This window comes from Lepidothrix coronata, unplaced genomic scaffold (genome assembly GCF_001604755.1).
Source record: "Lepidothrix coronata isolate B3197 unplaced genomic scaffold, Lepidothrix_coronata-1.0 Scaffold179, whole genome shotgun sequence".
In the NCBI taxonomy this organism is placed as follows: domain Eukaryota; kingdom Metazoa; phylum Chordata; class Aves; order Passeriformes; family Pipridae; genus Lepidothrix; species Lepidothrix coronata.
In genome coordinates this window covers 272,385-286,221 of record NW_016690359.1, presented here as the reverse complement: position 1 = coordinate 286,221, position 13,837 = coordinate 272,385, and the positions used below count along the sequence as shown (strand labels likewise).

Genomic DNA, 13,837 nt, shown 5'->3' with positions numbered 1-13,837 from the left:
GTCCAACCTGGCCTTGGACACTTCCAGGGGATCCAGGGGCAGCCACAGCTTCTCGGGGCAACCTCTGCCAGGGCCTCCCCACCCTCACAGCCCAGAATTCCTCCTCAATATGCAGCTCCAGGCCCTCAGAGACATCCAACTAATGCCAAAAACCAGGCAAGGAGACGCAGGAGCAGGTTGGGGTTGAGGGCTCCACGTCCTGCTCGGTCCTGGCAGGGACCAAGATCCCAGATGGGACAGCGGGATTTCTGTAACCCGATTTTTTCCCCCCTCCCATCTGCTGGGCTGGTACAGAGCATCCAACAGAACCGTGTTTCCCTCAGAGAATCCCAAACTCCAACGGTTTCGGAGGCACCGCTTCCCTCACGGAACACACGGTGGCAGGTGCTCAGGTTAAAAACATCGACTTCCACATTCCTCCCGGGAAAAACAACACTCCTCCGTAGGAACGGCGTTCATTTAAATGCTCATATGACTAATTCCCGAGGATTTTCCCCTCCTGCCCCCGATGATCAATCACAGCTGCTTTTTAGGGACAGAGACCGGAGGCCAGGCCTCTTCCCAGGAAGACGCGCGAATCCACAAATTAATGAGCTCGCGGTGGCTGTGGAGTGAAGGGCCAAACACACCACCTGTCCCCCTCCTCTGGGGCACCAGGGCTGTGCTGATGCTGAGCATTTGATATTTCCCCACGGGTGGAAAGCAATGAAATTCAAATTAACCCATCCTTTGGATGGAAATGGGAAAAGTGGGGGAAAGACCAAAGGGAATCCGACCTAAGGGTCTCGCTTTCAGAGCCATTTCCATCACTGTCACTGCTCTGAGACTTAGAATTATATCCATATATAATTATATATAAAATATGTATTTTATATATGTATTTATTTATATAATTATATTACATTACATATATAATTACATATATATTATATTGCATTATATATAATATATAATTACATGTATTACATATATAATTATATATATTTATACATTATACAGTATAATATATAATAATATATAATAATATATGTCATATATGTCATATAATATATAACATAGTATATAAAATAATATATATTATATATAATTATGTAATATATATTATAATCATATAAATAAATACATATCTATTATATACAGTTTCTTTCCCAGTAAAATGTAGTAGGGTTTGTCTCTGTAAAATAAATTATTATTAAAATCTTGCTTGTTTTAACACTGGTACCATTCTGGCCACTCTGCAAGACTTGGGCCGGTAACGATTTCAAACCTAATCCAACCCAAAAAAAAAATTAATAAACTGTAATAAAAGCTCATAAAATTGCCACCTGAATGGGAAACAGGCTATTCCAGAGGAAACTTATTCACCCCAGGAGCTGTGTCAGCCCAGGCACTGCAGATCCCTCTTTCCATGCCAAACTCACCTAAAATATATATATTTTTTTTTTCCCGGGAATTTTATCTGTGTAAGTGCCTAAAAACATACAACCCTTCCAAAAACCGCCTCCACAGCACGTTTAAAAGCCACGTTTAATTACATTTCAGAAGATTTTCTCTTGGGTTCCTCTGGCTCGTTATGGGAAAGAAATATATGGGAGCAGAATGAATTCAGGGAAGGACCGCGCTGGTCTCACCAGGAGTCGGAGGGAACGCAGCGGAATCTCATCATTTACTGGGAAAACAGCCTGGATAACGGCCAACACGAGGTGAATGCAGCGTTCCCTCATCCATCTCCTGCCTGAAAAGGGATCCCAGAGGACAAGTAAAAAGGTCCTGGAGTTTTAATAACTCCAACTCCTGCCCTCCAGGCCCGGCATTCGTCACTGTCACCGGGAAGCTCCGGCATTCCCGGGATGGGAAGGCACAAGGACACAGCTCCGTCTCTCACAGGTGTCTCCCGGCAGCCTCGGGACAGGTGGTTCTGCAGCTCCTGCTGGGAGAACACCCCCGTTTATCAGGGAAAGCCGGATCCCCACGGAGCCACCGGGATGTCAGGGGGGTTCGTGGCTTTGTCCTGGAGCAGGGGCAGCATTCCAGCATTCCAGCCTCAGCCACTCGTTTCTTTAAGTGCCAGCCAGGGTTGGGAATTCCCAAGCACCTCCCTGCCGGTGAGGAACCGGGCCCACGAGTCTAAAAATGGGCAGAGCAAATCCAGCTCGGTGTAGAATCCATGGAATGCCTGGACCCTCCTTCCTTTTCCCGTGGATAGGGACAAGGTGAAGTGGGGTGTCCCCAAAAACAGCAAACACCCTCCACACAGTTGTTCACCCCAGCACTGCTTCCCTTGCCTCTTCTCACTGGAATTAAGGAATCACATCACAGTCCTTGAATATATTCCTCCCTTCGGATCACTTAATAATGAATTAACGTTGGATGAGCTGCCTGAGGTATCAGGTCCAATTCCTGACCAATTATTATTGGTAAATCTGCCAGATTTGGGGTACTGAGGGCTTGCATTTGGCAGATTTGTCCCAGGGCCGGAAGAGGTTGGAAGTTCCCTGTTGCCATTCAGAAAAAAACAGGAATTTTTTTTCTTCAGGCATTAGCACTTCATTGGGAATCAAACAATAAGTCAGGGAAAAAAGAAAAAACCCCACACCCCTAATGAACCAGCAAATCTGATTTCTGTCAACCCCGGTGCTAAAAACTTAATTAGACTAAAATGTTTGCAGCCCTTAATATGCTTGGGAGTAGATGTTCTTTCCCAGAATTAATTCCATTCTTGCAAGAGAGAATTTAGGAATATATCCCCACTAAGGAACTCCCACAACTCAGATGAAGGCACTTGGCAATAAAAAAAAAAACAACCTGTGAAATCACTGGAGAAAAAGCCATAAGAAAAACATCAGGGTAGTTTTATAAAGATGCAAACGAAGGCCAAACCATTCCTCAAAGCAAAAGTACAGAACTTAGGGGAGAAACAAAAAGGTTATTTTTAGCAAAAGTGGCGGTTATAAAATATTTCTTATTCTCCACAGGCAGAAATATTATGTTCATTAGGCTACAGAACTTTTTTTTTCAAGTTATAGGGTGCATGGAGTGACATTAATAATAATTTCTATTAGTTGATTTTTTAAAAATCAGTTTTACTGAGCCTTTGAAAAATAATTTGGTGCCAGGGTTATTCCATCAATTGAGAAAATTTTACAGTGTAATACTGTATTATTAATACACTCAAATATGATAACAAGAGTTATTAATGCCTTATTTCTACTTAAAAATCCTCTTAGTTCCCCCTGAGAGAGCTGCTTCAGGAGGAGAGATCGAGGTATTTCCATACATTAAAATCGGGCTGCTAAACCTATAAAACAATGCAGTTTTAGAAGGAGAATTCCCAAAATTCAAACCCAGGGAGTAACATGATCAAAGCATACCCCCGATCTGGGAATTTTCTACATCCTGGGAGACGACACAGCTCATGAGTTTTGATAATTCTTGTCGGTTTTGATGCTCATCAGTTTATTATTGTCCTGCTCTTCAGTCCTGTGTTCAGACTTTGACCCTCCCGTGGTGAAAAAGAGGAAGAGAACCTGGTCTTTGTGGATTTTTTTGGAGCATAACAGACAATTTTAATGTTGCTCAGCATTAGTGCCTTCAAAAACTGTGCTAAAAAGACAAAAGTAAACAAAACACAAGTAAAAAAAATACATCATATTTGGTTTGTGTGAGTGTCAGAGCTGCTCAGTCCTGATCCCAGACACTCCAAACCAAGGACCCTCAAAGGGGTTAAGCTTCCAAAAGTTTTTGGAAATAATGATGAAGCTCTGGAATCACTGGGAATAAATGCACAGCAGGGCAGTATATCCCGAATTTCTCGTACCTGGTGTTTCTGTGCTGACAGGACAAGGCATCCATGGCACAGAGAGCCACTAAAACTCACCTGGATGGGGAATATTTGGAATATACGGAGGTTCAGAGACCTGCAGTCAACATTCCAACTTTCTCTTTGCCAGCTGGTCTCCCCCTATTTGATGTGACTGCCCAGCATCCCAAAGCAACCCCGAATCCCAGGATCGTGCATTGCCACTCCCAATTTCCAAACGTAAATCACAAGAAATTTCCTTTAATTTATTAAAACGACGAGATGAATGTGTTTTTAGGTTTGGGTTTCCTGTCAGCATCCAGCTCTGGGAATCAACAGCGAAAATAGAGGAATCTGAGCTCCTCACTCAGCTTTTGGTGCTGTTTTAATCACAATTAAAGAGCCGGCAGGGAAAAAAAAAAAAGGTTCCTCAATAACCAGAATTCGAGGCTGTTCCAGAAAGGTTATTAAAAAGAGAATGGCACGAGAAGGAGGACTCAAAAATAGCAGGGTCTGACCTCCTTTGGCAGAGGAAAGGAAAGGAAGGGCTGACCTTGAGGAGTCGTGTTGGGCCCAAATCAACCTGTCCGAGGGTTGGGAAATCGCCATTAAATCGCCATTTCCCCCCCCTCCCCCAGGCTCTGGCTCAGACAATCCAATTAAAACCCGGCCAGGAATGAGTCAGGTGATGAAATGATGGCATGGAATGATTGCTTTCACTCCCTGCTAATGCACTGGAGGTTGCCAAGGGGAGATAAGGGAACACACCACATCCTGTGTGGGATTTATCCGAGTCCTGGATGAGCGAGGAGGAGACTCAGCTAAAGCTGACAAGGAGAATTCTGAGAAATTCACTTTAATGTGTTATTTTCCTTGAATATATTCTTTTCCCTAAGCATCTAAATCACCTGAATCATTGCTAGGAAGCAGAGCAATACTCTGATTAATAATTATGTTGCTCTGAGCTGATGTTACATTTGTTTTTGAAGGAAGCCCAGCTCTTAATTCAGATTCGCTCCATCTCTTCTGATTAAGAAAATCTGGTTTTATCTCAACCTTTGGTTTTTTTTTTTTTTTTCCCTTTAGGATGGAATAATTACACCCAACAAGAAGCACCTCCTCAGGGCAGATTTAAGCAAATCCATTACCTCTTCCACCAGGAATTCTAAACAATCATGAAAAAGAAGGGGGAGGAGGAATCTCGATTTATAGACACTCCTAAATATATTCTCTTTATGCCTCTGCCACACAGGGATGGTGCTGAGACACTTCCTAACAAAGCCTCTTTTCTCCACCCAGCCCAGTCACTCCCCCCCTTCACCACGTTTTGGGAGACCCACAGATGGCCAAACAGCTGAGACACGTTGGATTTAAAAAGACTGTGGCAACATCCCTGATTAGTGGAGAAAACGAAAAAAAAAATTGAAAAAAATGGGGAAAAAATGGGAAAAAATAAAAAAAAAATTGAAAAAACAGGGAAAAAATTTTAAAAAAAATTTAAAAATGGGGGGGAAAAAAAGGAAAATGCCACGTAAAAATGGAGAAACTCCATCCCAACCTGACCAGCCCCACAAAACCAAGGATTCTACGTGTCAACAATTAGTCCTTGAGCTGTTTTCAGTGAGGTGTTTGTCAGCCCTGCCCCTTCTCTGCTTCGGTCCCTGAGTGGGATTGTTCCAAAGCACTTGGGCGTGAAAGTAAAGCCCAACACGTCACCCCGGGCACAGCCACGAGGAAAAGGCAGCAAGCTGACCTGGCCATCCCAAAATTTAACATTTCTGGAGTAAATTCAAATGCCCGTTCGGAATTTTTGTGGGGGGAAAAAAAAATACAAATTGAACATATAAAAACATATTAAAAAATAAATTGAATATATAAAAGCAAAAATAGAAATTGAACATAAATAAAGCGGGTTTTTTGTTGTTTTTTCTTCTCTTTTTGGGGGGGAGATGGGGGAGAAATGAAGAGACTCAGTTGAGCCAGAACTTTGAGCAGCTTGTCTTGGTGTGTCTTTTGCTTTGGCCCGATTTTGTTTCAAATAAGCACCAGGAGATGTGACACTCAGCAGAGCGAAGGATAAAGCCATGCCAAGGAGGAATGAAACACTTGGAAATGCTCCTGTTACGTGGGAAGCCTTTGAAAAGGACTTAAGAAAAAAAAAAAAGGCAACGTAAGAGCTGCTAGTGAGCCAAAACAGCCCGAAATGAAGAGATTTTTATGGCAATGGAGTTAATTTTGGGACACAGAATGGTTTGGGTTGGAAGGAACCTTGAAGACCATCTCATTCCAACCCCATGCCACGGGCAGGGGACACCTTCCACTATATCCCAGGTTGCTCAGAGCCGTGGGCAGGGAGGCCACATCCAAAATGATCTTGAAAACTAACCATTATTAGGTCAAAGCTGTGAAAACGGGAGGCAAGAAAAGTGACAAGCTGAGCCAAAATTATCAGCAGGTGACAAGAGCCCAATCCTGATATTAAAATCCACTTATCCAATGTTTAAAATGACCCCCACTGCGTTATAGTTTAAATATTATCAGCAACATATTGGCAAGTGGGTACTTTGTTCTCCTCTGTGCCTGCCCCGGGTCCGTCTCTCTGCGCTCACACACAAGAGGTGCCACGAACAAAACGTTCCTTGATATCCCAGGCAACCACAATCCATCCTCTCCTCCACCCACAGCAGCCACCACCGGGAGGGAGAGGCCCAGAATTCCCATCTCCAGCAAAAAAAAAACCACACAAACCCTTTAAAACTTCCCCGCGCGGGCAAGGCCGGAGCCTCGACTTGGAATGAAACACCAGAGAGGGGGGAAAAAAATAATGGGCTGGATTGTCTATTTTTGCTGCTGATAAAAACGATATTCACTATGACATCACCTGGATAATTAAGTTCTTACAACCACCAAGGCGGGTTTAATCTTTTTAAAGCAAAGATCAGAAGGAAAATAGAGGAGATTTCGAGATAAGCTCGGTGGATGCTTCAAAGAACTCGGTTAAAATTACTTTTGAAAAGGAGTTGGGTTGTGCTCATTGTTCCTGCAGGAAAAAGTCTTCTCCAGCAGTAGCTGGAGCATGTTTATAAAGCTCTTAGCAAAGCAAAACTATCTGTCCACGGGATTCCCAAATTCCAGTGCTTATTTATGACTTTTCCTGAAAAATCAGCAGAAAAGCCTCTTCCCGAATTTTCTTTCTGGAATGATTAGAAAGATTCACACCAAGGCTGGTTGGGATCTACAAAGTGAATTTAAAAGGTGTTGAGGCTTTATTCTGATTTTTGAAGGGGACTGATTGCAAAAAAACCCCACATGTCTCCTGCCCCTTCCCCCCCCCCAAAAAAATGTCCCCAAAACTTTGTGGCAAAAATCCTAAACTAAAAATACCAAACAAGAGCAAATGTGACCTCTTAAAACAGATAATGAATTAAGTACAAATCATGCCCCGTGTCCCTGGAAGTGTCCAAGGCTGTGTTGGGTGGGGCTTGGAGAAACCTGGGATAGTGGAGGCACCTGACATGGAATAAACGATGGATGTTCAGCACCCAGCACAAAACTGAGCTCCCAATGGGAAATAAAAGAGGATTTCTGATATAAAAATCAGAGTTTGAATTTGTCAGGTCTTCCCCATCAACAGCAAATCCACATCTGCTTCCATTCCTCTAAATAACACGGAAAACTCAAGCAGGGGCACCACCTTTGCTCCCAGCAAGGCACCACTGAGGCCTTTTAGTCCAGGAGCAGGGAAATGATGGATATCAGATCCCAGGCAAAGATAATTAATTCCACTCCTCAAGGACTCCCACTAGGGCAGCAAAAGCCTTTGAAATAGTTTATTTTTCTTTTTTTTTTTTTTTTTTATCTCTTCGGTATCTAAATTGGGAATCTCTCCCATCAACCCAGTGCCAGCCTGGCCCTGGAGCATTCATGGAAACTGGGAAGAGTCCATTTACATTTGGATTTGAGAGAAATTAATCTTAACTCAGAACTTACTTGACTTTGCAGGAAATCTGATTTTTTTTTGGACCATTTCATCTCCTACTTTTCGTAAGAGAAATGTACTTTACAACCAGCTCTGGGGACAGGCTTTTGTGAGCATCTGTTTCACTTTTTAGCCAAATCCATCCCAGTTTTCAGACCTATTTTCACAGACTGGGGGCAGGTCACCATGTTCACGTCAAAGGCCAAGTTTGGTTGCCTTAATAATTTCCAAGAGGAATAAAATTCTGACACTCTCCCTGTGGTTCCTGCAGGACACGGACGTGGAACAGCAGCCAAAGGCACTTCAAACTTTGCCCTTCCAATTTACCCAACTTTTCACTTCACTGCCGAGGTCAGATGGCTGATGGAAAGGGAATTACATCTTTTATGGCAACAAGAATTCAAAATTTGGCTGGACACAGTCCTGGGATGATCCTCCTACCACACTGAACAGCCATAGGAGCATGTGGAATTATTTCCCCAAACATGATTAGGAGGAGGAGCAGCAAACACGGATTTTGAACCAAGAGATGACTAAATGTGATCATTTTATGATGGGATTGTGTCCACTTCCCTGCTTTTTTTTTGCCTCCTTTCATTTCTGAAGGGAGACCACAAGAAAGATGGAGAGGGACTTTGGACAAGGGATGGAGGGACAGGACACTGGGAATGGCTTTCCACTGCCAGAGGGCAGGGAGAGATGGGAGATTGGGAAGGAATTCTTGGCTGGGAGGGTGGGAAGGGGCTGGGCTGGAATTCCCAGGGAAGCTGTGGCTGCCCCTGGATCCCTGGAAGTGTCCAAGGCCAGGTTGGACGGGGCTTGGAGCAACCTGGGATAGTGGAAGTTGTCCGTCCCCGTGGAAAGGGGTGGAAAAGGATAATCCTTAGAAAACTGAGGACTGGGATGTGGTCACGGAGCTGCTACAGCTCCTACAAACCCTTCCCCTCTTTCCTGTTCTCTCCAAGAAACTTGGGAGTGTGGAGGACACCAAGGGCAAGGTAAGGTAACATGAGCTCCTTTTGGCCCTCCACTTACTCCTCAAAGAGCTGGAATACTGGGATATTGATTCTCCGTCTTTGTGGAAAAACAGATTTTATTTCTCATGGAAAGCAACGGACACTTCCCAGATCTGCCAAATAACCGGGAAAATGTGTATCCGGGTCAAGCCTGGAAACATCCAGGTAGCCATAAACCAAGGTAGAGGCACACAGGCATCTGGTTGTTCACTCCTTTTTGGGATTATTTATCCCTTTAGGAAGCCAAAGAAACACGAGTTTTCATTGGAATATCAGCTCCGGCTCGGGAGCATCCGGGAGAATCCAGCACAGGATTAACCCCGTGGTCTTTCCCACACGGAGCAGTCACGCAGGAGGGAGGCAGGGCTGGAGCAGCTGCATGTTCCAACCCCCTCACCCCCCCACCATCAGCAGTTTTCCAGAATAAATTACTGTGCCATCATCTCTGGTGGCAAAGACGAAGCAACTCTTGAACGGACTCGGGGATTTTTAACCTCGGATTCGCTGGTGTCGGGGGACAAAAAAAAGGGCCCAATCACCACAACCCCGGGCAAGCTTTGCACATGAACCCCTAAAATCCATGTGGAGCCAACTCCAGCTTGCAATTTAGGATAGTCTGGCCTCAGGAAAGGCACTCAGAGATTTGGAGTTGAGTTAAATAACGTGAATTTCTGATAACAGTATGATCTTATTCAGGAAGCGAGGGATACTCCCCACAAAGCTCCAGATTTCCCCCCAATTTAACAATGTATTTCACTGGCATGATCTAAGGACAAAATTATTTCCCCCCCACCCCTCCCACCCCCAGCTTTGGAAATCTGTTTCAATTATAACTGTGGATTGTTTAATTAGGGAAGCACGTTTAGTTTGAGGGGAGGAAAAAAAAAAAAACCTAAATGGACGGGTTAAAAGAAAAAAAACCCTTCTAATGCTCCCCGGGGTCCCTGGGTCCTTCAACCCAATTTGATGTGAATGAAACCATTATTGTTCTTTTGACTCCTGCTGAGCCATTATCCAACGGTTTGCTGGGGATTGGAGGAGCCCTTTCCTACAGGATTTTGTTATTCCACCGGCCAGGATTTCAGCCCTCAGCTGCGCGGCTTAAAGCAGTTTTTTGTTCGATATTTCGAGGGAGCAAAAAAACCCTCTTGGTTTTTTAGGTTCTTAGAGGAATTTTAGATTTGCCTACGGTGGGTGTTTGTTTGAAGTCAACCAAGAGAAAGCCACGCAGCTTCTTTTTTTCCTCTTTTTTTTTTTTTAAGCAGTTTAACATATTAAAACCTGCAGCGAGGAAGACTCAATCAAACCCATGAAACTGCACACACCCCCCCCCGCCAGAGATTTCCTGCCATAAAAATGCTCCAACGTTGGATGGAAGAGTCCCACCCTAATAAAAGCCAACAGGGAAAACAACAGAAAGGGTTAAAAGGTAATAAAAGGATTATTATCATGCCTAAGTCAAACCTTTAAGTGATATTTTATTGCATTAAAATGTGAGCTTTGATGATTCAGCAGGTGTTCTAACTGCTTCAGAGCCAAAATCCTAATTTTTAGTATCCCTGTAGGTGCAGATATTTGCTGTAAAACCTCCTGGAAAGAGAGTTCCTTTCAAACAAGTTTAAGAAAATATCTGTGTAATCATTCCAAAAACAATTTTCCACTTTGGCTCTAAAGTAGGTTTCAAGAAATTTAATACCTAAAATACTTTCATTTCGGAATAAAACTGAATAAACCAGGGGACAGTTTGATCTTAGAGGCTGCTGTTCCTGTGATAACTGAATTAAACTGAGCAGGTAAGTGGAAAAAAAAAAAAAAGAAACCTGATGAGCTCTGAGCTCTGGTTTTCTTCAGGAGATACTTGAAGTAAGATTTCATACAGATGTTTTTCTGGCACACAAAATGAGCACAAAACCTCGAGGCAAGTCAGAGCACCAAAGCTGCTGCAGACCAACGGCAAGAACCAGAAAAAACAAGTGTTCAAGCTGACGACACCTCAGTTTAAAAGCCAAAATCCCACCTGAGCAACACTCCTCTAACGACCACAAATAAACTCCTTAAAGTCCTGGTGGCGAAGTCGTTTTAAAATGACATCTTTATACCTCTGATAGGTCGCACGCAGCCCTGAAATTCCACAAAAAAAGCCACGGAGCAGCGGATTTTCCAACAGCATCAAGTCTTCCAGAAGGCCTAATGGCTTATCCCAATGATTCGAGGATGGCAAGAACATCCTCATTCGAGGATGACTAAAAGTCAAGGATGGCAAAGTTCTTGCCATCCCCGAATCATTTGGACAAGTAATCCTTACCACACTGCATCATCCATGGCCATGTCACAGCGGGTTCCTCACCTGGTAGGGACACGGGATGTGGTATTCCCGGCAGCGCTCCTGGATCCACGTGGTCTCCCACACGCCGCGATAGGCCTGCTCGTAGAAATAGCAGCCGATGACGACCAGCAGCGGCACGAGGTACAGGACGCTGAACACGCCGATGCGGATCATGAACTTCACCAGCTTGTCCTGGTTCTCCTTTTCCAACGGGATTTCGATGCGGACCCGGTTGAGGGAGATAATCCCGGCCAGGAGGAGGGAGACTCCCACGACGACGTAGAGGCAGAGAGGGGCGAGGACGAAGTATCTCAGCGCGTCCACGTCGTAGAGGCCGACGAAGCACACGCCGCTGATGTTGTCGCCCTCGATCTTGTTCATGGCCAAGAGGATGATGGTGAGAGTGCCCGGGATTCCCCAGGCACTGGCGTGGAAAAGCAAGGCCTTCTTCTCGATGGCCTCGCTGCCCCACTTGGGCACGGCGGCCAGGAACCAGGTGATGGTGAGGATGACCCACCACACGCTGCCGGCCATGGTGAAGAAGTAGAGCACCATGAAGAGCATGGTGCAGGCCTTGTTGTGGGAGCCCTGGGTCACCGTGGACGCCTTGTACTGGGCGGGGCTGGAGGCGTTGCACGCCACGCGGTCCTCCAGCAGGAAGCCGATGAAGAAGATCAGCGACACCATCATGTAGCAGACGGCGTAGAATATGATGGGCCGCTCCGGGTAGCGGAACCGCGTGACGTCGATCAGGAAGGTCAGGAAGGTGAACAAGGTGGCGGAGAGGCAGACGATGGAGATGACGCCGATGAAGTAGCGGGCGAAGGAGAGCTCCTCGCGGCGGAAGTACATGTTGGGGCAGGGAGGGGAACAGTCGCGCACCCTCAGGAAGGAGTAGCCCAGGTCGGGGTCTATTTTCAGCTCCCGAGGGCACCAAAAGCCATAATCCCTCTGGACTGCCACTGGGGCCTCTTCCGTGGGCTCCCCGGCCGAGCTGAGGTCAACGAGGCGAGGGTACGGCTCGTCGCAGTCCGGGAACCTGAACAGTGGGAAGAGAAGGGTTTACGAGGAATATCCACGTACTTTGCAAAGATCAGTAACCTCATCTATAGGGGTGACTTCAGGCACAGTAACCTTATTTCTAGGTGTGACTTCAGGCACACCAACTGGAGTGAGAACAGACAACCCAAGTTAGGGGTAGTCCATGAAATACTGCACTATTTATACCCAAACTCCAGAGCTCCTTGTCCCGGAGTGCAGTGGATGTTGAAACCACGTAACAGGTTTAAAAATTAGATAGAGAAATAAATGGACAAGGAGCCCACTGGGGCTTTAGGGATAAAGGGGAGGGTACAAAATCCATCTCAGGAGGTCTGTAAATTTAGGCTCACTGTAAACTGAGACCATGTACCCATGGAAGCAGGGTTTTATAGAGCATTTTAAAGCCTTTCCTAAGCAACTTCACTTGCTGGTCTCAGGACAGTGAGATGGTTACACCAAAAGTCCAATCCAGCATTCATAAATCAAAATTATGATGAAGATATTTGTTGATTAAAGCTCTGACTGGGGGCTAAGGACTGCTGGAGGAACAGTCTTGAAGGAGAGACTGGAGGGATTCCACACTCTACAAGCATCCTCTGACTTATTTTGCTAAGATAATTCTTCATTGTTTTTCCTTCTCTCCAATCCAACTGTAAGAGAAACTATTTCTTCCTGTTTGTGGTTCTGCATTTTGACTGTTGGAGTCACTTATAAAAAAAAAAATAAAGCAGAAGATATTGTTCTTAATTTCATGCACACTCTGTTTCAAATAGTTTGGAAAATCATCAAATGCTTTTTCTGTAAGTTATTTGTGTAATGTAAAGCTGAAAGCTGCTGCTCGCACACGAGCTCAACAAGAGGTAGACGCTCTGAAAACAGAGCTTTCAGATTTTATACTCCTCAAAACCAGCCAGTTTTCAACTCTCGGGCAGGTGATGGAAATAGGAACTCAGTTCCCACCTCAGGAAACAGGCTGAGAAGCGGAACGGAAAACACCGGCACTCGCGGTGGAAAACAGGCAAAACATCTGTTTGAGACCATAAAACGCCTGAGACGGTGCCAAAATTTTACCTTGGGATTGCGAAAGGGAAAAAAAAAACAACAAACCCACTCGGATCTTCTCACCTTGTGCACTCCATGTCCTCGGGCCAGGCCACCCCGAACATCTCCATGAGCTTGGAGCACTCGCTGTAGGCCCTCTGGCAGAGCCGGCGGCAGGGCAGGGTCACCCGCCCGTATTCCATGCACACCGGGGCATACAGGGCACACAGGAAGGGTCGGAAATCCCGGGAGCATTCCAAATTCACCATCGGGTGGAAGGGCTGGGGAAGGGAAAAAAAAAAAAGCAGGATTCAACAGCTGCAACCAGCACATCTGCAGGGGGGTTTCGCGGGAAGCTTTGCTTTGTTTCGTGACCTCGTTTCTCTGTTGGAATGGTCAGGTATTTTTGGGAAGATGGGTGATCAAGAAGCCTGGGGACAAGGACAGAGATTCACAAGGGACATTTAAGTCCTTGATTTGCATTAAAAGCAGAGGGAATTAAGCAGCTAAACCCCCCAGAAGGGAATTCCAGTTCTACCATCAGAGCGCATCCGTAGAAGGAAAACACTCCCAACCTGCCCCGCTACCATTGTCATATAAACCCTCATCAACTTCCCAGCTTCCAGAAAAGGCCT

The 13,837-nt window shown here is 45.2% G+C and overlaps 1 protein-coding gene across 2 annotated transcripts in view; it reads right to left on the bottom strand.

Moving 5' to 3' along the window:
- Positions 1-13,837, bottom strand: part of FZD3 (frizzled class receptor 3) — a 50,865-nt gene that overhangs the window by 11,089 nt on the left and 25,939 nt on the right. For both annotated transcript variants that reach the window (XM_017830499.1, XM_017830500.1), the window contains exons 3-4: positions 13,287-13,483; positions 11,142-12,159 (exon numbers count right to left, since the gene is read on the bottom strand). In XM_017830499.1, coding sequence (XP_017685988.1) covers positions 11,142-12,159; positions 13,287-13,483 — 1,215 coding nt within the window. The remainder of the gene's footprint in view (positions 1-11,141; positions 12,160-13,286; positions 13,484-13,837) is intronic.